At 55.0% G+C, this 21,513-nt stretch overlaps 2 protein-coding genes across 4 annotated transcripts; one reads left to right on the forward strand and one right to left on the reverse strand.

Moving 5' to 3' along the window:
• Positions 1–435: 435 nt before the first annotated feature.
• Positions 436–8,031, reverse strand: CASP9 (caspase 9). Its single transcript, XM_082329068.1, has 10 exons — positions 7,879–8,031; positions 6,763–6,982; positions 6,154–6,234; positions 5,914–5,945; positions 4,793–4,969; positions 3,968–4,057; positions 3,168–3,315; positions 2,443–2,622; positions 2,140–2,249; positions 436–973 (listed from the first exon to the last, which is right to left on the reverse strand). The coding sequence occupies exons 1-10, from the start codon at positions 8,008–8,010 to the stop codon at positions 881–883; spliced, it is 1,263 nt and encodes a 420-aa protein (XP_082185194.1). The 5' UTR covers positions 8,011–8,031; the 3' UTR covers positions 436–880.
• Positions 8,032–8,141: 110 nt separating this feature from the next.
• On the forward strand, positions 8,142–21,511 carry DNAJC16 (DnaJ heat shock protein family (Hsp40) member C16). Of its 3 annotated transcripts, none has more exons than XM_082329195.1 (14): positions 8,142–8,370; positions 9,294–9,360; positions 10,319–10,649; positions 11,500–11,684; positions 13,021–13,125; positions 13,709–13,867; positions 14,245–14,375; positions 14,619–14,802; positions 14,991–15,173; positions 15,420–15,496; positions 16,684–16,764; positions 16,868–16,966; positions 17,415–17,582; positions 17,980–21,511. In XM_082329195.1, the coding sequence occupies exons 1-14, from the start codon at positions 8,204–8,206 to the stop codon at positions 18,374–18,376; spliced, it is 2,334 nt and encodes a 777-aa protein (XP_082185321.1). In that variant the 5' UTR covers positions 8,142–8,203; the 3' UTR covers positions 18,377–21,511. The 3 variants fall into 3 exon arrangements, with proteins under 3 accessions (XP_082185321.1, XP_082185320.1, XP_082185322.1); XM_082329194.1 differs by having other exon boundaries at positions 17,412–17,582; positions 17,980–21,510; XM_082329196.1 differs by lacking the exon at positions 9,294–9,360 and having other exon boundaries at positions 8,296–8,370; positions 17,412–17,582; positions 17,980–21,510.
• Positions 21,512–21,513: the final 2 nt, after the last annotated feature.

The raw sequence follows: 21,513 nt of genomic DNA on the forward strand, positions 1-21,513 counted from the left end.
GGCTCTGCACTGCGAGCTGTGCCTCCTGGGGGCAGCTCCTCGGTCTCCAAGGATGCTTTCCCCCCAAAATCCCACATGCATCCAGGGTTTCTGACCCGAAACTGTCACCGCAGCTACCCCAGCAGCTCATCAGAGCGAGGGCTTTAACTCAGCTCTGATATTCGAAGGAATCCTCATCGGTTTCCCACTGTAACGCCTGTTTGGCGTCCGAGCGACTCCTCGAAAGGACGCGAGCTGCCTTCTCCGTACGCTGGCACAGCCGCATCGCAAACGCTACCAGTGACAGCGGGAGGCTAAAAAATTCCTCGAGCAAGGTTTTCCTTGCTCTTCCCGTTTCAGAGAAGTCTTTGGGAGATGCTGAAATGGCACTCACGAGACGGAACAGACGAGGGAATGCAATGCAAAAGATTTTTCCTTTTTCGTTGCGTTTTATTGAAAACTAGAAAAATCAATTGAAAAATCATTCCATTCCACTTAAGCACCAGACCTCGATTCAGTTAGTTATCCAGGCAGCAAAGGACACACACGTCATCATCACCAAAAGACGATTCTCGGAGGCCGAGCGTGGCCCCGTCGCGGCGAGCGAGGTGCTCTCCTCCGCGAGCACAGAGGCTCCGGGCCAGCACGCACCCCGGCAACGGGGCTTCCTTCACCCATCCCTGCTCCGTCCCTAACGTTTCTCCTCAGCACAGCCCCAGTCTCCATCTTATCTCTATTTCACAGCAAGGACAGCATCCACAGATTACATTTCTCAAGACAAACATCTCGACAAGACAGACGTAAGCCACCGGGAGCATCGACGCCGAGTCACGGCGGGCGCAGATTTCCTCCGGTTGCGGGGAGGCTACTCACGCTTGGCGGGGACCTCAGAGCCCACACGTCATTTGCACTTGAAGAAGAATTTTTTACGGAGAAAGTTGAAACAGCCCGGCATCTGCTTGTACTTCCCCTTGGTGGAGACGGCGTTTCCCACCTGAGAACAGAAGGAGAGGGGTTGAGGAGCGGGACGCTTTTCCGACTGGCGCGTTGGGGCGTGATCTCACGCAGGAAGCACGGCGATAAGGACGGGGAACGGGACCGTGGGATAGGAGAGCAGGCACGTCTCCTAAAATGAGACATTTTCACCAGCAAAAACAAAGGCGACTTGAGGGAACAAGAAACCCCGGCCGTACCAGCCACCACTGCCTGTGGCAGGTGCTGCTCGGCATGAGCCACAACTCCCTCGTTCCCATCAGGTGTTCACTTAAAAGCAAATTCCCTTTCCACCCGTTTTCTTCCAGACATGCCCGTCGTTTCCCCAAGGTCACTCTCCTTGCGCTGAAGGCCAACCAGCGGAGAGAGAGGCTCGCGCTACTCCCTCAAAATCAATAGCTGCCGCGCCGCCGTGTGCCAAAGAAGCGCCAGGACGTCAGGAAAACGACAAAAAAAAAAAGTAGGTCTTCTCTCCCCCGCCGCCTCCACAGGAGACTTTTCTCCTCCTCATGGAGAACAGTAAAAGTGTCTGGAAGCACCTACGCTTCTCCCACGCTTTGGCAATCTTCTCTAGTCAACACGGCACGCAAGAGAAACCATTTATTAGCCACACCGGTTCCGCGTTCCCAGCACGTTGCGCTCCTCGCTGACCAGGACATGTGAACGCAAACATCTGGCGTCACCTCCCCGAGGGCGAGATGCTCCTCAGGACTTACCACGGTGTCACAGGAGCTCCAGAAGACACAAAAGCCAAAGAGAGCGAGCACCTGTGGAGATCTCCAGGCACGAGAGACCCAGCAGGTCCTCCTCAAGGGCGTGATCTGCCCGGACGCGTGGCGGCACGCTCACGATGGTGCCCCGAGTCCCACCAGCTCGGACTTTCGAGGAAAGGACAAGCTAGGCAATATTTAGCAGCTTCCTTGGCAAAGATTAAAGCCTGTAGTTTCAGGATTACTTCTTGCTAGAGACCTTGAGGTGATTTTTGGCAGAAGGAGGCCAGACGCTTCCTAATTAGACCTCTCCACGGTACCTCCAACGAGCCAATCCATAATCTGAACGCTCAATATCGTCATTCCTTTTTTAAGTGTAGGCCTCCATGCCCTGACTGCTTGCTGCTGTATTTCCTTCATCGTGACTACAAAAAGCAGGAAAAAAAAAGACATTTACCCGCAGTAACATGTTCAGCAGGTCTTCCGAATGGGCATATTGCTCCAGCACGCTGTCCAGCATCTCCACGTACCACGAGCCCCTCGACACCTCCCTCCAGGAGACAAAACCTTCAAAGAAAGAATGAGAACATCACTGCTAAAGCCAGTCTTACGTTCTCCTCTCCCCGAGTTACTGCCGCTCCCTGGGTGCCGTCTCCAACGGAGCCGGTTGCCTCTAACTGCCCCCGGCTTTGGCCACGAAGCTCCAACTTTTTTGCTACTTCCCCTGTACCTGGCGAAGGATTCGCACGGGCTACCTCACCTGGGAAAGTTGAGTAGCAGACCAAGATGTCACTGGGCGTGGGCAAACTGGCTACGGCGTCCGGCTCGTCCACGTTACCCGACGGAGTCTGGAAAGGAGTCGCATCCGATTCTAAAGAACCTCCAGGAGCTTCGTCGCTGGGTGAATCGCAGTCCACTACAAAGCCTTGATCTTTTTGTTCTGCAACAAGCGGCAAGAAGACAATCCTCAAAAATTATTGTACCCAAGCATTCAACAGTTGTACACCCTTCGTGAAGAAAAGATGGGGGGGGGAGGGGGAAATTAAAGGCCCTCCAAGGAAACAAAGCTTTTTGGCTCTTCAGCTGCGCTGGTTGAGTTGGAGCCATCAGGCGATTCACATGAATGCCCTCGGTCCGTGCTTCCCCACCAACCTCGTGGCTGAAGACCTGGAGCAGCCGGCCGGCATGCGCTGCCTGGCCGTGCGCTGCAATTCCTCCCCTCCTTCCGTCCCGCATCTCCCTACCGCGCAGTAAAACTGTGCCAGCGCAGGCAAATCGGCACTGCCCTCCTACGAGAGGCTCCTGTCCGAGCCCTCAGACTCGACCCCTGCTAGCAGTAAGAATGTGTGGCCGAGAGTAAAAGAAGACAGCCGGAGAAGCAGGCGACGAACAAAAAGAGGACGAGAAGCCGAAGCCTAACCGCAACTCCAAAGCCTGCTTACACCCAACAGCTGATTCGCTTCGGGAGCTAAAACAAAGATTCACCTCCACCACAGGCCTGGATGAAGAAGAGTTTGGGTTTTCCTCTCAAACTCGGGCAATTGGACCCATTGAAATAGTTCACAATCTTTTCTATTGGAATGGCTTTTCCATCCGTTCCGTAAATGCCTCCGGGAAACTGAATATGGCTCGTCTGCAAGAGGAAAATCCGGGAGCTAGTAACGCGGAAGGTGAGGCCGGTTCCGAGGGAGCCCGTTCCCGATCGGGTGCTTTGCAACCTGAAGTTACCAGAACAAATCTCGCTTCCTCGCGTTTGTGCAAATGCGCGTGCCGCGCCAGGGCCAGGGAACGCCCGGGAGTCGTTTGAAACACACTAAAACCCAGCAATCCGACTCCCCGTATTATCCAACTCCTATCCCGCCTCCTCCAGCGACGGGGTTCATCCTCTGGGACAGCGGGCACACAATACACACCGTTTTCCTAACAACTGCTCTCCTCTCCTCCTCCTTCGAGGCCTTGCGATAAATAGGCTTTACGACTAATAGCATCTCCCGGGTCAGAGCTGGAGAAACAGGAAGGACTAAACGAGCACGGTGTGAGCGTTAGCGCTGCCTCCCTCCGCTCTCTGCCCACCATTCGGTTCTGAATTATACACCCCAACTTCCGACACGGAGAACGCTGGCCCAGAGGCCACGCCGGCCCAGGCTACACTGGAGAGAGCGTAACTCTGCAAAGCACCAGACCGTTTCCCTCCCACTCTGCGTGAGCCCGTAGCGCAGGGAATTAACCCCTTCCCGCGCAGGCAACCTGTCCAACGAGCAAAGGGAGAGGCGCGACCAACCCACCTGACAACCATGGGAAAGGATCACCACGATGCAGCAGTCCAAGGCCCCGTGGTCCCGCTGCGCCAGCTTCTGCAGCTCTGAAATCATGTCCTACATAGAAAACGTCACGGTAAGAGTTTTCCAAATGGTACCTCGGCCACAGATTACTGCCGGGCCCTGCTCTCATCAGTCTATCACAGCTGCACCGCTCAGAAGGATCCAGTCGATCTTTCTGCCGCGGGATAACACGCGCCCCACATACAGGTGGCAAAACCCATCAGCAGACAGCGAGTATTTCTGCAGTTCTGCCCTTATTTAACATCAGCTGCTTTAATTACAGAGATTTCTCTCCTCGCTGCGTTCTTTACAACGCAGCAATGTAAACCATAAACCTTCCAGGGGGTTTATCCACTGAAACACGCTGCTGCTGATTAGGGGCCGGTGGGTGAGCAGAGAACCTCAGTTTACTTTCAGCGGCCGCTCTGGATGACTGAGCTCCCCTCGCCGCTTCGAGTAACAGCTGAGGCCTGTACAGACAGGCAAATCACGCCGCCGGCTGCACGCGACGCAGAGGCTGTCAGAGCGATCACAGAAACACAGCCTCACCAATTTCCCTACAAATCACAACCAGGAATCAAAGTTCAGGCAGAAGGGTGAAAGTGTGCCAAGTCCTTTCTCCTGCAATTGCAGCACGACAACAAAACAAGAGGATGTCGGGTTGATTATTTCTTTGTGCAGCGCAGGCTGGGGCTTTCAGCTTGCTGCCAACATGGGGGTGCGTCCCGTAACACGCTTCTGGGGGCTCGCCTCTCATCCCTTGCGTTAGCTGGACGTGGCCGGCCTCACCTGAGCTTTGAGATCCCGCCAAGTCAGGACGTTGAAGCCCAAGCCCTTGAAGCGCTTCTCCAGCTTCTCGCAGTCCACGTCGGAGCCGGCTCGACGCGACAGATTCGAGTCTGTACTGAAGTTGACGTTGTTGAGGATCAGGCAGTGTCCGCACGGATCCGCTTTCAGCTCGTAAACCTGGCAGGCACAGGTCGCAATTAAACACCCTCTTATTTGGAGCGCTCGCTGGCTAATCCAGCGGGACGCAACACCAACAAGGAACAAAAGTCCTTAAAGTAGCTCGTTTCACAGCTTTTTCATTTCTCTAGGCCTAGGGACGCAAAAGCATCCGTTGTCCACACGCACATTGTTATCAGCAGTCAGGGAACACAACACAACCTGCCAAATCGGGGACCGCCTTTGTGGAGAACCGGCTGCTTCTTTACCTGCAGTGTCTCCAATGGCAAGTCGAAGTTTCCACGAGTTTTTTTAGGCATTGCTGTCAAACCTCACCACGAGAGCCCGCACAAGGAGCCAAGCAAACAGGTAGATAAATCTCCTGGAGACTCAGCTTTACCGTCGATGACGGCACTGCAGGAATTTTACGAGAGCTACCCAAACACCTGCATCGATACGAGCCTCGCGCACAGGCAGCCAAACTACGCGCTCCGCGTCAGACACCCGCAGGCTGTCGGAAGACAACTCCAGACACACCCGCTGCCGTACTCACAACGCTCGCTCCCTGCGTGTCTCCCAGCGCGCCAAAGCGCGCCGCACGCGTTCCTTATTGTTTTCCTGGCTTCTGTTCCTCAACGCTACAATTACGAAGTCTAAACACCGCTTCGCAGGCAACACACAAGCTGGTGCCTTAGGAAATTACCAGTTGCCTTGCTGGAAACTGTTTAAGCACAACCTTTAGCTCTACGCGATGTTATTTGTGCTACAGCTAGGGCAGTCCTAAGGGGGAGCTGGCTAACGATTGACCTCCACCGAGCTTATCAGCCCCGTTAGGCCGGCATCAGCCATGGAGCGATTGCTCCAATAACAAGAAGCAAAACCCGGCTGTCCCAGGGCTATTTCCCGGTAGCCACCCACGAGCCTTTGCTTCACAGGGAACACGTTTGGCCTAACCAAATACTAACCAGATCGTGGGTCCTCTTGTCAACAGCCGAACCTACAACACACAACAGAGACACGGTATTTAGCTCTCTGCGCTCCATGATGAGATGTTATACCCGTTCCTTCTGGAATTACGGTCAATCTCGCCCTGTCGCCTGCGGCACATCGGCGACACGTACGAATTCCCTCTTCCCACCCCGCCGCACGCTGTGAACGAGCATTCGGCACCCCGTCTCTCTGGAGCAGCCTGGGACGTGGCTTACCCTGGGCTGGCACGGGAGGCGTTCGAGGTCTTTCACTCTCCGCTTGGACTGGGATGGACAAACGTTCAGGAAACTTCACGTCTGTAACGACAGGGGACAGTCGGGTCTTACCTTCTCCCCTTTCCGATTTCATGCTACAAGTAACCAACTCAGGGTCCCCAGAGGGACCTGAACCCACAGCCGCCTGTCGCAGCGACCCTGCTGTGAGGCTGAGATACGACATCGCGACCTTTTTCCCCTTTTCAGGGTTTGACAGACTAAAGTTTCTCCTTACGACCGCACGAGCTGTATCTGCATGCAGATTCAGCGGAGCGCAAGGTGACAAGGACACGACAAAATCACTTTTCACCAAGGTACCACAGAGGCTGAGTGCAAAAATACAGAGAACAAAGCTCCTAACAGCATGGGCACACAGCTGGAGCTTAAAAGCTTCCACTACTGGAAAGCCTGACATTCTTCCAACAGCTCTGCGGAGTCACCTCTACGAGCCACGCTCCAGGATAATAAAAACCAGAACTTCACAGACTATGACCCACACCGAGAGGGATCCCAGCTGCCACTCCCCACACTGCTGTTTGCCCAGAAAATAATCATGCCATTAACACTTACTTTTATTGTGCTTTTCTCCACGTAAGTCCAGCTCAACGGGCCTCAGGTCTACCAGCTGCAGCGGCGCCGGCAGGCATTCGCACTCCTCGATCAGCATGTCCGCGAGGTCGCCCTGCCCGGTGTCCCGCAGGATCGAGAGAAATATAGGAAAAGCCTGTTTTCCTCGTGTCTCCAGGTCGATGACCAGCTGCCGGGCTTGCTCTCCTCGGCTGCCGGCGCTCTGCAGAGGAGGAAAGCCCAGGACAACGCGTGTTCACTTCGAGCCGAGGCGCTCTGCCCAGCCAGCCCTTCCAACCGGCACCCAGAGAGGGGAAACGCGGGGATCTGCATCGAGCACCTTTACGCGGGGCGAACGAGACCAAGACCCAGCGGACACAGTCACAGAGATCCCCAGCAGCCACCCGAACCCCGGCCCAGACCCCCCTCCAGCCACAAAGCCCTGCTGCTGCCGCTGAGACAGGCAGCTGCAGCCCACTGCAGGGCTTGGAGAGAGAGGGAGGAGGGAGCACCCCCAGCCTGGCCCCAGGGGACAAACAGGCAGTCCCAAACTTGTCACCAGTGCGTGGGACAAAGTAAAACACCCCCAGGGCTGTCACCAGTAACAGAAAGGGGAGATAGGGGCTGCTTAAGCCTCTCACCAGGTTGGGATGGGGATGCAAGGAGAAACCCCTGTACCTGGCACCAGCTGGGGCAGGGGACAAGAAGGGACAAGGAGATGGGGGCAGGGCTTGGGGTGGGAAGGGACAAGGGCAACCCTCCAGGCCTGTCACCAGAATGAGGGGATGGGGGGGTCTCCCTTGGGGCTGTCACTGGGCTCAGGGGACACAGGGGCCTCCCTTGGGGCTGTCACTGGGCTGAGGGGACACAGGGGCCTCCCTTGGGGCTGTCACTGGGCTCAGGGGACACAGGGGCCTCCCTTGGGGCTATCACTGGGCTGAAGGGACACGGGAGCTTCCGTCGGGCCTGAGTGGACACGGGGGCCACCCCCCAGGCCTGTCACCGTGGCTGAGGGGACACAGGGCCCTCCCTCGGGCCCGTCCCCGCGACTGAGGCGGGGACAGGGGGGCCGCCCCCGGGGACTGTCCCCAGTCCTGAGGGGGGGACGCCCCATCCCACCTGCAGCTCCTCCACCATGGGCCGGGTGAAGAGGCCTCGCTCCTCCAGCGGGTCCCAGAGCGGGGACACCCTCAGCGCCGCCACCAGCCGCGCCCGCCCGCGCCTCAGGGCCCGCCGCTGCGCCTCCTCCATGGCGCCGCCGCCGCTCTAGCCGCCCGCCTCGCTGACCGGAAGCGGCGCCGTCTCTATGGTGACGGCGGGGCGGGCGCGCCGGAAGCGGCGGCGCAGGGTGGGTGAGGGCGGCCCGTCCGCGGCCCCCGCCGCCTCCCCTCAGCGCCGGGGTCCGTCCCGTCCCGTCCCCCGCCGCCGAGCCTCCGCCGGAGCCATGGAGCTGGGGCGGGCGGGCCTGGCCTGGACCGCCGCCCTGCTGCTGGCGGCCCTGGGAGCGCAGGCCGCGGCGGGGGATTTCGACCCGTACCGCGTCCTGGGGGTCGGCCGGAGCTCCAGCCAGGCCGACATCAAGAAGGCCTACAAGCGGCTCGCCCGCGAATGGTACGTGCCAGCCCCCTCCGCCCCGGCCTTCCCCCGGGCTCTGATCTCTCTGGGACGGACACACGGACACGGGGGGACGCGCAGACGGTGTCGTTTCGCGTCCTCTCGGTTGGCAGAGCTAGGCCGCTGTGCTGCGAGGCGCGGGTACCGCTGCTGGGCGGTGGCATTAGCCCCCGCGCCTGGCTGTCCGTGCCAGGCGAGGCTCAGCGGGCACTCAGAAACGAGCTCCGGGTCTCCCTCGCAGGCCAAGGGCCATCCTGAAACCTCGCAGGCACCTTCACGCCAGCAATCCACGCTGTAAAACCCTCCCGCAGTCTGGCTACGGTGGGGAAAAGTTCTCCCTGACTCAATTAGGAACATTTAATATGCCGGCATCCAGGTCTCGGTTTGGTACATCCATGTCCAGGGGCAACTCAAGCCCTGTGCCGAGGGGAAACGCGTTGGATCCGCAAATGCCGTGCCCCTCGCTTCAGCGGTGTGTGCTGAGGAGCGTTGCCTCAGAGAATAGCCTCACCCGGAGCTTTTAGAGCCTGCCTAGTTTTGCCTGAGATGTCCCCGAGAGCTGTGACGGGAGGTATTTGATGGGAGGAACCCGGTAGATATGTAGGGCAGCAGCTGAGGGATGGATCGCTGTAGCGGGTAGGAAAGATACACGCTCCCTTGTCCTGGGCTCGGGCTGTCGGCGACGGATCAGCTGGAGGGACGGGTCTGCGGGCACACAGCCCGCGTCCCGACGCCGCATTCTGGGATGGGGTTTGGGGTCGGAGAGCACGCGCCGGGCATAAAATCTGATCTCAGCCTCAAGGAATGCCGCCATGCGCCCTAACTGTCCATGTCCTGCTCGCCTCTGAACGGAGGCCGACCGCTTGCCGTGCCCCCCCAGGGAACTGCTGACCCCCTTTTCCTCCGGTTCTGCCCCGCAGGCACCCAGACAAAAACAAGGACCCGGGAGCAGAAGACAAATTCATCCAGATTAGTAAGGCCTACGAGGTAACACGCTCTTCTTGCTAAACTTCTGCTGTTGTTAAAAGTTAAGCGACCTTATTTTTCCATACTCAGCTTTGTGCTTTTTTGCACACATCTACACGGGAAAGGTGCTCAACCCTGTGGAGGTGGATGCTACTGGCCAGAAAAGTTTCCTCTGCTTTCTCGACAGAGCCGCTGGATGACACCAGCGTGGCTTCTGTTGCAAATATTTTGCTATGGGTCTGCCCTTGTTCTTGCTGAAAAGGCTCAAACGAGGGAGGAGCAGGTACTCGCCGAGCCCCACACAGCCAGGCGGCTGTCTTGTCCGTGTCACACGTACATAATAAGCATTTTGGAGGCGATGTAAGCCATGTTAATCACTGCAGGCCTTGAGTCACTTCAAATTATTCTTTGCATAAGTAGTTATTTGCACATTGCTCTGGCACGGCTCGCGAAATCGGCTGCCCCAGTTTGCGGCGGCTGACCCAATCCTTCCACGGTGAGCGAGCTGAGCTCATGGAAATAAAGCGAATCCTCATCTCCCAGCTGAAAAACGCAGTTTCTCTGTGGGGCTTCTGGTTGCTCAGTAAAACTTTTGGTGCTTTCCGATGCGCTGAGAAAACCCTCAATGTTCAAGCAGATGCCAGCAAAAGCCGCTCCAGAAAAAGAGCATTAATGCTCAGCGGGCGCGACGTTCAGGCCCAAGGAGCAATTGGCATCAGAAATGGGTACAGCAGTCTTGATTTACAGGCTCCTTTTCTTTGGGCTTTGGCCTTTTTTTACCCTTATTTACCACAGCGAGCCTGGAGGCGATGCGATAGTTCCCTTTTCCAGAATATTTATGCCTCCAACGCACAGCAAAGGCCGCACGTTCCCTCGTAGCCCGTCCTTACGCGGTTGCAGTTACTTGCTAAGGGATTATCGTCAGGGCAGTTCCCCCTCACAGTTTTAGGAGACCATTCTTCTATCATTTCCTTCCCAGATTCTGTCCAACGAGGAAAAGAGAGCAAACTTTGATCGCTACGGAGATGCCGGGGAAAGCCAGGGCTACTCTCAGCACCAGCATCGCCAGTTCCACCACTTCCACGAAGGCTTCTATTTTGATGAGTCCTTCTTCCATTTCCCCTTTAATTCGGAGAGGCGCGACACCTCCGACGAGAAGTATTTGCTCCATTTTTCCCACTACATCAACGAAATCGTGCCAGAGAGTTTCAAGAAACCTTACCTCATTAAAATAACCTCGGACTGGTGTTTCAGCTGCATCCACATCGAGCCTGTGTGGAAGGAAGTCGCTCAGGAATTGGAGGCGCTGGGTAAGGATGAGGCCGTTTAGGCTACACGCGCGTCCCTCGCTCTGCGAGGCTGCGGCGATCGCCTTCGGCTTTGGAGGACTGAGTTTAACCTGTAGATTTCCTCAGGGATTTATCCTAATGCTTTCCCAAATATTACTAACCCCATAATCGATGAGGCTACGTGTTAGAAATGAGGAAAAAACTAGTCCCGTAGATCACAAGGGCAAGCTGCCTTTTCTCCTGACCGTACAGCTAGTGGCTTAGTGCAACGCCAATGATGATAAACGATGGCGTGGCCGAGGGCCGATGGCACCACCACGAGTTTAGGCCACCAGCGTAAGTGCCACATTCCTCTTCATCCTGCGCTTGGATGGCTTTGATTAGCAAACATCCCTGCAGAACACATCCTCAACTTGAGGGCCGCTACCATACAGTGAAGTTTTGAGACTCACTGAACGCATTTGGAAGCCAAGGAGGTATTTTGTACTCGCCCTTCCAGCCCCAGCTTCCTCGTTTGCCCTGCAGATGTTGTCTGTGTGCGCTTCCAGAAAAACACAAACTTGACAGACAGCAGGAGGCAAAGGCTTACTAAGATTTTTCTCCTTGAGGTTTTAATGTCACACAGGAATTACCGGTGGACAGGACAAAAGAAGACAGTGTGTTCTCTCTCTCCCCCTAGATAAAGCTATGAGTTTTAAATACAATTTTCAGGAGACTGGAAGAGGAGGAAAGTACAGAGTTTGGAGGGAGTATTGTGTGATTAACCCCCAAGCAGGATGCTGGGCAAGGGAACAGGTCTTCAACCTTGATTTTCTACTGTGCATTTTGGGTCATCTGTGATCTTTCACATGAACCCGCTCTCCTTTTTCAGGAGTGGGAATCGGAGTCGTTCACGCTGGGTACGAAAGGCGCCTCGCCCATCACCTAGGTGCGCACAGCACGCCGTCCCTACTAGGGCTCATTAACGGGAAAATCACCTTCTTCCACAACGCCGTCGTTCGAGAAAACCTGCGGCAATTTGTGGAGAACCTTCTGCCGGGGAATCTCGTCGAAAAGGTACGCTCTAGTAAGAGTGTCATATGCTGCTTCTCATGTCTGCCTGGATATTCATCTCTCCTTAGCCGTTTCGGTGGCTAATCTGTTTAATTCAGCCCCCGAGCTGATCTGTGTCACGAACGCGAGAAGATCCGACCGAGGGTGGTGAAGCGAAGCGGTTTGAGAGCTGTAATTACAGCTACAAACCCTGGAGCTGTCGGAAGCCATCGCGCAAGGCGGCTCCGTAACGCTTCTCCTTGCGAAAGGGCTAATCCCGCTACGACGCAGTTACACCAGCAGCTTTGCGTGCCTGCTGCTCTCCCAGCTCTAATACCCCACAGCTGCGCGAAAGCTACCCCTAGGTTAGGAATCTGTGCCTGCTGGATTTCACTTCCCTTCTCCTTTCTCGGGGATTCATCCAGCAAATGAAGAACCACTCACTAACTCCATGTAGGCACTGTCTGCTAAAACTCACCCACAGAGAGACCCGTTGTTTGTTCCGTCCAGTTTTGATTCAGACCTTTGAAACTGGAGCCGGCAGTGCGAGCCCTTTCAAAGTTATAGGTAAAACCTCCTACTAGATAAAAAATTCCTACATTTCGGCCTTGCTCAGTTATTTTTGGCAGAGTCCTAAAGCACCCACCTCCCCTTTCAGTGCCATGAAGCCGGGTCAGCCCCTGCAGCGCTCTCACCTGCCTGTCCTCCGCCCGGAGCCTTGTTCAGCTCACCTCGTTTTCCCTCCGGGTCTTCAGTGAGGGCCACCATTCCCAATGGACTCTTGACCTGCTGTCCTCCAGGAATTTGAGTTCGTGCCCCAAAAGCAGGGTCCGCTGTCCTGTTCTGCAGCTAAAGCAGCTGTTTCACCTCCTGCAGCCAGGCTTTTCTCAAAAACAGAGCTAGCAGTCAGCTCTCCTCTCCCTTCAGGCCCCTAAACGAGCTGTGATCTCCCTTTTATCTCCTTCCTCTAGGTCAAAGAGGTGCCTCAGCTGAAACAGAGCAGGTTTGATGGAGCTCACAGGTGCCTGTTAACCCTTGGCTTCCCACTAGATATAAAGCATACAACCCCCATGAACAGTTGTGAGACTGAAAGTGGCACCAGCATTGACTGGAAACAGCATCGGCAGAGGATGCAATAACTAAGAGGGCTGTGGGGATTGAGACTGATGGCTTTGATTAATTTCCTGTGTCAAGAAAGCACAGATCAGGCATACCCATCGGAAAGACCAACCCACAGTCTGCTCTCTCTAACACCTGGGCAGCTTTTCCAGACTCGGTTCTCATTCAGGCACCTGATCATACAGCACTGCATGTGCCTAACAGCTCTGAGGTCAAACTAATGTGCTGATTCTATTTACAGATTACAGATAAAAACTACATCCGCTTTCTCTCCAACTGGAAGAAAGAAAACAAGCCCCACGTCCTTCTATTTGATCACATGCCAGTTGTGCCGTTACTATACAAGGTAATGGGATTTCTGTCGCTGCATTGTTGACTTGCTAATAAGTTCCAACAGAAAAGGCGATATTGCTGTGAGCAGAGGTGGGCTGACACCTCTAAATACTCCTGACCGGTCCTGAGAGAACAAGTCGATTTGTCTCGGTTGAAAACGGCACGGCCAGATGACCGACTTCATTAGGGGATCGGTTCTCTGGCCTGCCACGGGTGTGCCCTTAGTGAACGCAAAGGTGCGGGTGGGTTTCCGAGGGAGCAGCAACAGAGGCACATACCAACATTTATTGGTAACAAGAGAATTTTGCGGCACGTCTAATTTGGGTTACCGGAAAGCCCATTTCCTAAGAAACCCCTGCTACCGTGCAGAATGTCAGGTTGTAAAATGAAGCTGTGGATCCACGGGGGCTCTCTGTACGATGACCAAGAGACTGCAAACTGCAGTTCAGCAAGGGAGAGGAAGGGCTTTTACCTCTGGCGGCGCACGCCCAATGACTTTTAAACAGCGGGAGGTGTTCTCGAGGCAAGGCACTCGGGGGAGAAAATGTTGTTTGCTCTCTAACGTAAACACGCGCTGGTGCTTTCTTCCCCTCCAGCTGACTGCCTTTGCGTACCGCGATTACTTCTCCTTTGGTTATGTGTACGTCGGACTCCGAGGCACTGAAGAGTTGTCCAGTCAGTACAACATCAACGTCTACACTCCCACCATGATGATCTTCAAGGAGCACATCGACAGGCCCGCTGATGTTGTGCAGGTATTGCTCAGAGCCCTCTCCGAGGGCTTATGTGAAACAGACGCTGGGGTTTTCTGACCGAGCTTGCGACGAGGGGTCGGTCGGTGGCGCATTTCAGAGTAAAGAGCGTTCGTTCTCAGCAGAAACTCAGGCTTCGGCAGAGGGCGAGCATTAGGAGGGAAGAGGCTCGGGAGGCTTCAGCTACAGCATCGGACCTTTTGAGAAGGGTGGCTGCGGGTAGCTTCTCCATCTCGGGGCCTCAAAACCTCTCGGGTGATTTCAGCGAGGACCGTGATGGCTGGCAGCCTTCCCCAGGCTGCAGAGGAGAAGTCTGTCGCAACGGCTTTACTCTCCTCATCCTGCTCAGTTCTGACCTCTGCTTTCTTTGTCCTCACCAGGCACGAGATATGAAGAAGCAGCTCATTGACGACTTCCTTTCCCAGAATAAGTTCCTCATGGTGGCCAGACTCACCAACCAGAGGCTGTTCCAGGAGCTGTGTCCTGTGAAGAAGTCTCACCGTCAGCGAAAGTAAGGCTCCGCGGGCGACACGTCCCCACATTTTGTTCCCCGAGGCTCTGGGGCTGCTCCTAAAGCCACCTTGTGTTTGATTCTGAGGGAGAAGGGAAATGACTGCATCGGATCATGCTGGGCATCTGCATTGTCTGATAGGTTTCTGGCTCTCCAGGATCCTTCTGGCTAGCGGAAAGGGGGTGGTCGTTTCCTCTCGCACCCAGAATGGCTCTTAATCCTCCGTCTTGTTGTGTTGCCTAGGCACTGCGTGGTCTTACTTACTGGAGAAGGCGATAAGTTTGCTGAGGCTTACGAGGCTTTTTTGACTTTTGCTGTGGCCAACACAAAAGACACGCTGAAGTTTGTGCACATCTATAATGATCGGCAGCCAGAATTTGCGGATGCCTTGCTGATGGATGAGGAGAAGTATCGGGGAAAATCAGCTGTGAGGGTTTCCTTTTTTTTTCCCCCCCGCCCTTCTTCTTTTCATCTGTCATTCTAATTCACATCACTTCATGTAGGATGCTATACCTTGATCTGACACCTAATTCTGGGCAGTGATTTGAAGCATAACCTCTGTCTAGTAAAAAGTACCTTCCTCTCTGACATCTGCCATGTTATTGGCTCGTCCAGGTGGTCATTTTGGAGAGACGCAATAACGCAGGGAAGATCGCCTATAAAACCTTGGAGGAGGCCTGGCAAGGCAGCAAAGAAGACAACTTCATCCTCCTGGATCTCCTGGAGCAGCTGAGGACAGACCCTGGCCTTCTCTCTTCAGAGACCGTCCTGGCAGACTTGAATGACGAACTCGCTCCCGTAAGTGCACGGCCTTCCCAGCTGCCTAACAACCGCGTTACCTGTTTGGCCAGTCCCGTTGCGGGCATTAATTATATTTTAAAATACCAAGGCAAGACTCCTAAAGGTTTACTCACTCACGGAAGGGAGCTCGTGGCATGCTCCAAAGCTGATTCGGCCCAGGGGTCTGGTTAAGGGGTGGGAGTCCTATCAGGGTCCTGGATAGCGGGTTTGTCATTGGCTTTTTTCTTTTTTCTCTTTAAACAGATGTTCCTTATCCGATGGCTCTACTCCATGCTGGACTATATCTCGGACTGCTGGGACAGTTTGTTTCATAGTAACTGGTACGGATGGGGTGTTAACAAGTCTCGACAGGGAGCAGGATTGCTGTTATCTTGTTCAGATACGTAGCAGAACTGGGTTCTTACTAACAGGAATTGAGAACGTACCAAAACACAGAGGTGCCTGTATTCTCTGGAGATTTAGGTGAAGAGCGCTGACACCGCAGCGCCGTTACCTTCTGCCTCGAGTACCGGGTACTTCAGCCTTGAGGCTCAGTGGGGACATTACACTTCTGAAAACACGCATCCATTGTTGGTTTTCACCACTTCCCTGTCACCTTATTTTAAAATAAAAAAAAGGAAGGCTGAAAAGGACCTGGGAGGGAGGGGGTTGGTTGAGAGCCACCTGAACATGAGCCAGCAGTGTGCTCAGGTGGCCAAGAGGGCCAATGGCACCCTGGCTTGTATCAGGAACAGTGTGGCCAGCAGGAGCAGGGAGGTGATGGTGCCCCTGCGCTGGGCACTGGGGAGGCCGCCCCTCGAATGCTGTGCTCAGCGCTGGGCCCCGCACCCCAAGGCGGCCATGGAGGGGCTGGAGCGTGGCCAGAGCAGGGCAGCGAGGCTGGGGCAGGGGCTGGAGCACAAGGCTGGGGAGGAGCGGCTGGGGGAGCTGGGGGGGCTCAGCCTGGAGAAGAGGAGGCTGAGGGGAGCCCTCATCGTTCTCTGCAACGGCCTGAAAGGAGGCTGGAGCCGGGGGGGTCGGTCTCTTCTCCCCAGGAACAAGGGATCGGATAAGGGGAAACGGCCTCAAGCTGCCCCAGGGCAGGTTTGGGTTGGATATTGGGAAAAACTTCTTCACCGAAAGGGCTGTCAGGCCCTGGCCCAGGCTGCCCAGGGCAGGGGCTGAGTCTCCATCCCTGGAGGTATTTAAAAGATGGGTAGACGTGGTGTTTGGGGACATGGTTTAGTGGTGGCCTTGGCAGTGATAGGTTAAGGGTTGGACTCGATGATCTTAAGGGTCTTTTCCAACCTTAACGATTCTATGATTCTAAAATGGATCCATTTTTGTTCTCCTCCTTTTGGGTGGGAGCAGGACAGTGCTCAAAATCTTAATCATCTTTAGGACCCCAGGAAACGAGCCGAGTTTCTGGGGAAACTGCACGGTCTTACTTGAGGTAGACAGGAACTGAAATTTGAGCAGAAACTGTGCAACTCACAGACTGATTGCTGTTTGCAAATCTTCCCCTCAGGCGAGAAATGATGCCGCTGCTGTCCCTGCTCTTCTCTGCGCTCTTCATTCTCTTTGGCACCGTTATTGTTCAGGCTTTCAGGTGAGCGCACGCCAAAATGGCCTAGGGGATCTTACGGTCCAGCCAATAGCACCTCAATCCAATCTGGTGCCTTAAACACACACGAGATAATCTTCCTTTGCAGCGATTCGAGCGATACAAGGGACTCTCCTCCCTCTGAGAAAGAAGAAACCACCGCAAAGACCGAGAAGAACGACGCGAGCTTCAGCAAAGAGAGTAACAGGTTCCCTCTCTAATTTCTCCAGAAATGGTTTCTGACGAAGCATTGCTTGGGGAGCGTTGCGCAGAGAGAGCGCGCAGAGAGCATCAGGTGGACGGCAGAGAGGTGCCAGGGTGGCGCGGACGTAGCGCAGTCATTGCGCGGGGCGGCACGGGCACAGCGAGGCGTGTAGGAGCGGTGCCTAGCCAGGACCCGGGCCAGCAGGGACAGGGGCGCACAAACTTAATTATTAGGCGATTCCCACCGAGTTTTGCCCAGACAACATCCTCGGGGGAAAGGTAAAGGCCTGACTTGTTGAGAAAGATCCAAGTCTGGTGGTTGCACCGATTAAACTGGCTCCAGCTACAGGGCACAGCGTAAGGAGGCAGGGAACAAGTTCACAGTTTCTCCATCCTCAGTCACTCCCGGTCCCGCGCTCCCCTTTCACTCGTTCCCCGTTTCATTGCAGCAGGATTCCCAAAAAGGGCTTCGTCGAGGTGACTGAGCTAACGGACATCAACTATAACAGCAACTTGGTACGCCTGAGGCCGGGACACATGAACGTGGTCTTGATCCTGTCCAACTCGACCAAAACTCTCCTCCTCCAGAAGTTTGCCCTGGAAGTCTACACCTTCACAGGGTAGGCTGGGGCCCTCTCCCGCGTTTCTCTTCCTCTTTTAACAACTTGTGTAATGCCGCTGTGATGACAAGGTCGGAGCGGTGTTGGCTCGATTGCCAGGAGGGAACGCTTCTGGCGAGCAAAGCAGCTGCAACGAGCCGCCGAAAGCCAAGCGGCCTTTCCCGGCCGTACTCCGTGGCGCTGCTGCTGCTGTGGCTGTACCCGCAGTTCAACAAACAGAGTGCACAGCAGTGCTGCACGCTAGGGAATTGTCACCTGCACTGAACTGGGTTAAAAAAGGAGCTGTGGCCACACAGCTCTGCGCCTGCCCTTGGTTACCAATGCTTACCTGTCCGGCAGGAATCCGGCCTGACTCGGGAGACGTGCTAATCCTGCTTCTCCTCTGCTCTTCCCCCAGGAGCAGCTCTCTTCATTTCTCCTTCCTCAACCTGGACAAGCACCGAGAGTGGCTGGAGTACCTGTTAGAGTTTGCGCAGGATGCGGCCCCCATCCCGAACCAGTACGACAAGCATTTCCTCGAGCGTGACTACACGGGCTATGTCCTGGCTCTGAACGGCCACAAGAAATACTTCTGCCTCTTTAAGCCTCACAGATCGGGGGATGAGGGGGGAACCCCGGGATTGTGCGAGGATTACGATTCCTCGCTACACACGGAAGCCAGAGGGAAATCCTCCTGCAGCCCGGGCTCTAGATCCATTAAAAACAAATTACACAAATTGTCCTTTTGGATGGAACGCCTCCTAGAGGGTTCCTTACAGAGGTTCTATATCCCCTCGTGGCCCGCGCTAGACTGAGGGATTTTAAAGAGATTCTAACGGACAAACTTTTTATGAAGACGACAAGGGACAGCTCTTTCCAGGAATACACCAACAAGCGTGACAAATGGACCTTAGGTTTTAGATGAACTCTCCTAGGGCCGGCGACTAGAAAATATCTCCCCGCGTCTGGAGCCCGGGAGCGCAGCCAAGCGCACTGAAATTCCCTCCACCGACTCCTTCGTGCGTTCGGATGCTGTACTACCGAAGAGCCAAGAAGTCTGTTTTTCTTTTTCCCTTCTTGTCCTGCCGCATCTGCTTCCCAAGTCACCCCCGTTCCATCTCTCGTTTTACCTCGATTGAAGAAAAACCCGTGACTTCTCTGCCGCGGTGACCGGGTCCGGACCGAACGCGGCCGGTGACGCAGGTCGGGTCGTGGTTCTCTCTCCCCTTCCCCGTGTGCTTAGCCCGTGGTGCATGGTGTAACACTGGCAAGACCCTGCAGACCCTCCCAGGCCCTGCCCTTCCGAAAGGCCTCCTCCCACCAGGCCGTCATACTTATCGGCTTTCCCCGTGGTAAGTGATCTAGAGTATGGGCGGGAGCGTCTCCCTCGTAGCAAACCTGTAGCTGGGACTCACCTGTGGTGCGGGCTAGTAGGCGATCTGCATGTTTCGTGCTCCTCGTGTCATAGTTCCACGTGCAGCTTCACCGGCTAAACCGTAACCGGGGAGGGAAGGGGTTTTGCACGGCCGTAAACGCTGTAAAGGTGTGTTGAGCCATTTAAATGTCACATTGATTTTCCAGATGCCTTTCTGCTTCTGTCGATTTTAGACGATGTATCCTAGAGCCATAACTTTAACTGTGTCCTCAGATTGTAGGCGTGAGCTGCTATGAGCCAGTAGATGTGTACAAGAAACTCTACCTAGCTGCTAGGGAGTCGGTCCAGGCTCCTTTCCAACACCCTTACATCTGTAGTACAAACCAACCTTTCTTTGTATCAAGGAACCTAACTCTTCAATGATTGTATTCTTGAAATGTTGCCCCAGAAGTGCTGTATCATCAGACCGTCGCTTACGTGTGAAACTCCTTTTGGTTTAGGCGTGGGTTCAAGATGCTTGGTTTCAGCCTCTCGCCCGTTTCCTTCTTGCCACAAACCTTTGTTTCTCAACACGCAGGCTGCTGCCTTGGTTTTTCGTTTGTTTGCATAGGGTTTTTTTCTCTGTTTGAACTCATAGGTCTGCGTGAAGCTAGAACAGTCCTAAAGCACAGAGTTTGGTTTATGCTTTGCTCTAGCAGCGCGCCAACAGCCGCTTTCAGCGCCGCGGGGGGAACGGGTGGCCCTTGGTAAGGCGGAAGGAAGGCGAGCGGCAGACGCGCAGCCGCTTTCCGCTCCTCAAGCGATAAAGCAAAGCAGCAGCGTTTCTCTTTGCGGCCGGGACTGAAATCCTGCAGCGCCCGCGCTTCCTTTTCACTGCTGCGGGGCAGACGCCGGCGCCCGGGCTGGTACTTGCCGGGCCTCCTCCCGCCGCTCTGCGCGGGACCCAAGCCGAAGCACGGGGCGCTGAGCGGGGCGGCTTTGCCGTAGAGCTCTGAACCTGACGGTAGAGCGCCTGGTCGAGCACGTGGCGTTAATTAAAAGCTCACTCAGCCCTTGCCACCTTAGTTACCATCTTAGCGGAGCAGCCAGTTAGTAGGAATAACTATGCCAATCTCTGGGCTAGCTGCCGATCCCATACAAAATCTGGGAATGCTCGAGTCCTTTTACTGCCTACACGACCTAGTTTGCTCGCAAACCCTTGGCTTGCTGCCTTCCTCCCTGCCCTGGGAGCAGATTGGCGTGCTTCGACCCCCACAGGTATCTCGCACACCGTGTATAATGTACTTCCAAATAAAGGCTACGATGCTACCAACTGACCCTATGTGAGGTTACTCAATTGTAGCTCAGCGGACTCTGAGCTTGTGCTGCTGCATGAGTGAGGCACTAGAGTAGAGGGAAGGAAGGAAGGCGAGGTCTTCTCCCTGCCAAAGAGCTCCGAGGCGCGTACATACCGCTGAAACAGAGCGGGAGGGGGAACGAAACGCTGGCCCGACGCTGCTAGACTTCATTTTCATCTGGCTGGAGCCATCGCCGTAGCACTCGCGTGCTTTTCCCGCGGCTTGCCGTGCAGGACGTGGCTAGAATAAGGTTGTAGCCCTGTGGAAAGCTCCGCGTAACTTCTTAAATGTTTGCAAAAGCAGAAAAGAATACTCTCTGGGTCTCTGCTGTCTCTTCAGCTAGTCAGAAACCAGAAGAAAATCCTTGACGCATTAAAAAAGTGCCTAGTTGTGCTACAGCGAGGGAATTCAGCCCTGCCCCAAGTAAGAAGAGAGGGCCTTATGGCCTTCAAAGTACAGCTCGTGTGCTGCACGCCCGCTGGAATCGGTTTTTAAATGTTGTTTTTAGCACAGGTAACCTCCCCTGTTAGACTGAGCTTTGTTTAAGGAGTGCTTGCAGCAGTCCACCCTTGCTGGCTGTGGCTGGACAGGAGCACAGCTCCTGTTGAGCTTTAACTCTGCCCTTTGCTGCTTTTAAACCAGGTTTTAGCTCGGCTTGTGTCGCTGTTTTACAGAAAAACTTCTTTCACGGGCTGAAGCAAACGCCAAACTGTTCTAAACCCCTCATTCAGTTAGCTTTAGTGTCCACCGGGGAGCACCGGCTGCTTGCCTTCTTGTGGAAGAGCGTGGTCGGAGGCTGCGTACGCCTGCGGTCTGTCCGCCCTCTCGCAGTCACTAGCCGGCACCCCCCGATAATTTTCTAACCTGCCGCCTCCCGCGGTGCTCGACCCGTACCGTACCGTATCATCAGCGAAACGATTCACTTACGCACGTGGTGGTTGGTAATCCAAAGATTGAGGCAATCCAGGCCTAGCGCACTGTTCTAGTGAAATCCGAGCGATCGCGCGCCGCTCAGAAGCTGAAGCAAAGGGACGCAGGCCCCCAGTCTAAAGGTTGTACCGAAACTCCTCCCCGTACCGAGCGCGGTGGGCAGCAGCCGTCCGCGGCCGCCGGCCTCCGCTCTGCCCTTCACCGAAAGCCTGCCAGGAACTCGGACACTAACGCAGCCTGAGAAGTAGGACTGAAAACTAGGTCCATATTTTGCACTTTTGATACTGGGGGGGCGGGGAATTAACTTATT

The sequence above is a fragment of the Platalea leucorodia genome (genome assembly GCF_965183815.1).
Source record: "Platalea leucorodia genome assembly, chromosome: 17".
NCBI classification, from domain to species: Eukaryota; Metazoa; Chordata; class Aves; order Pelecaniformes; family Threskiornithidae; genus Platalea; species Platalea leucorodia.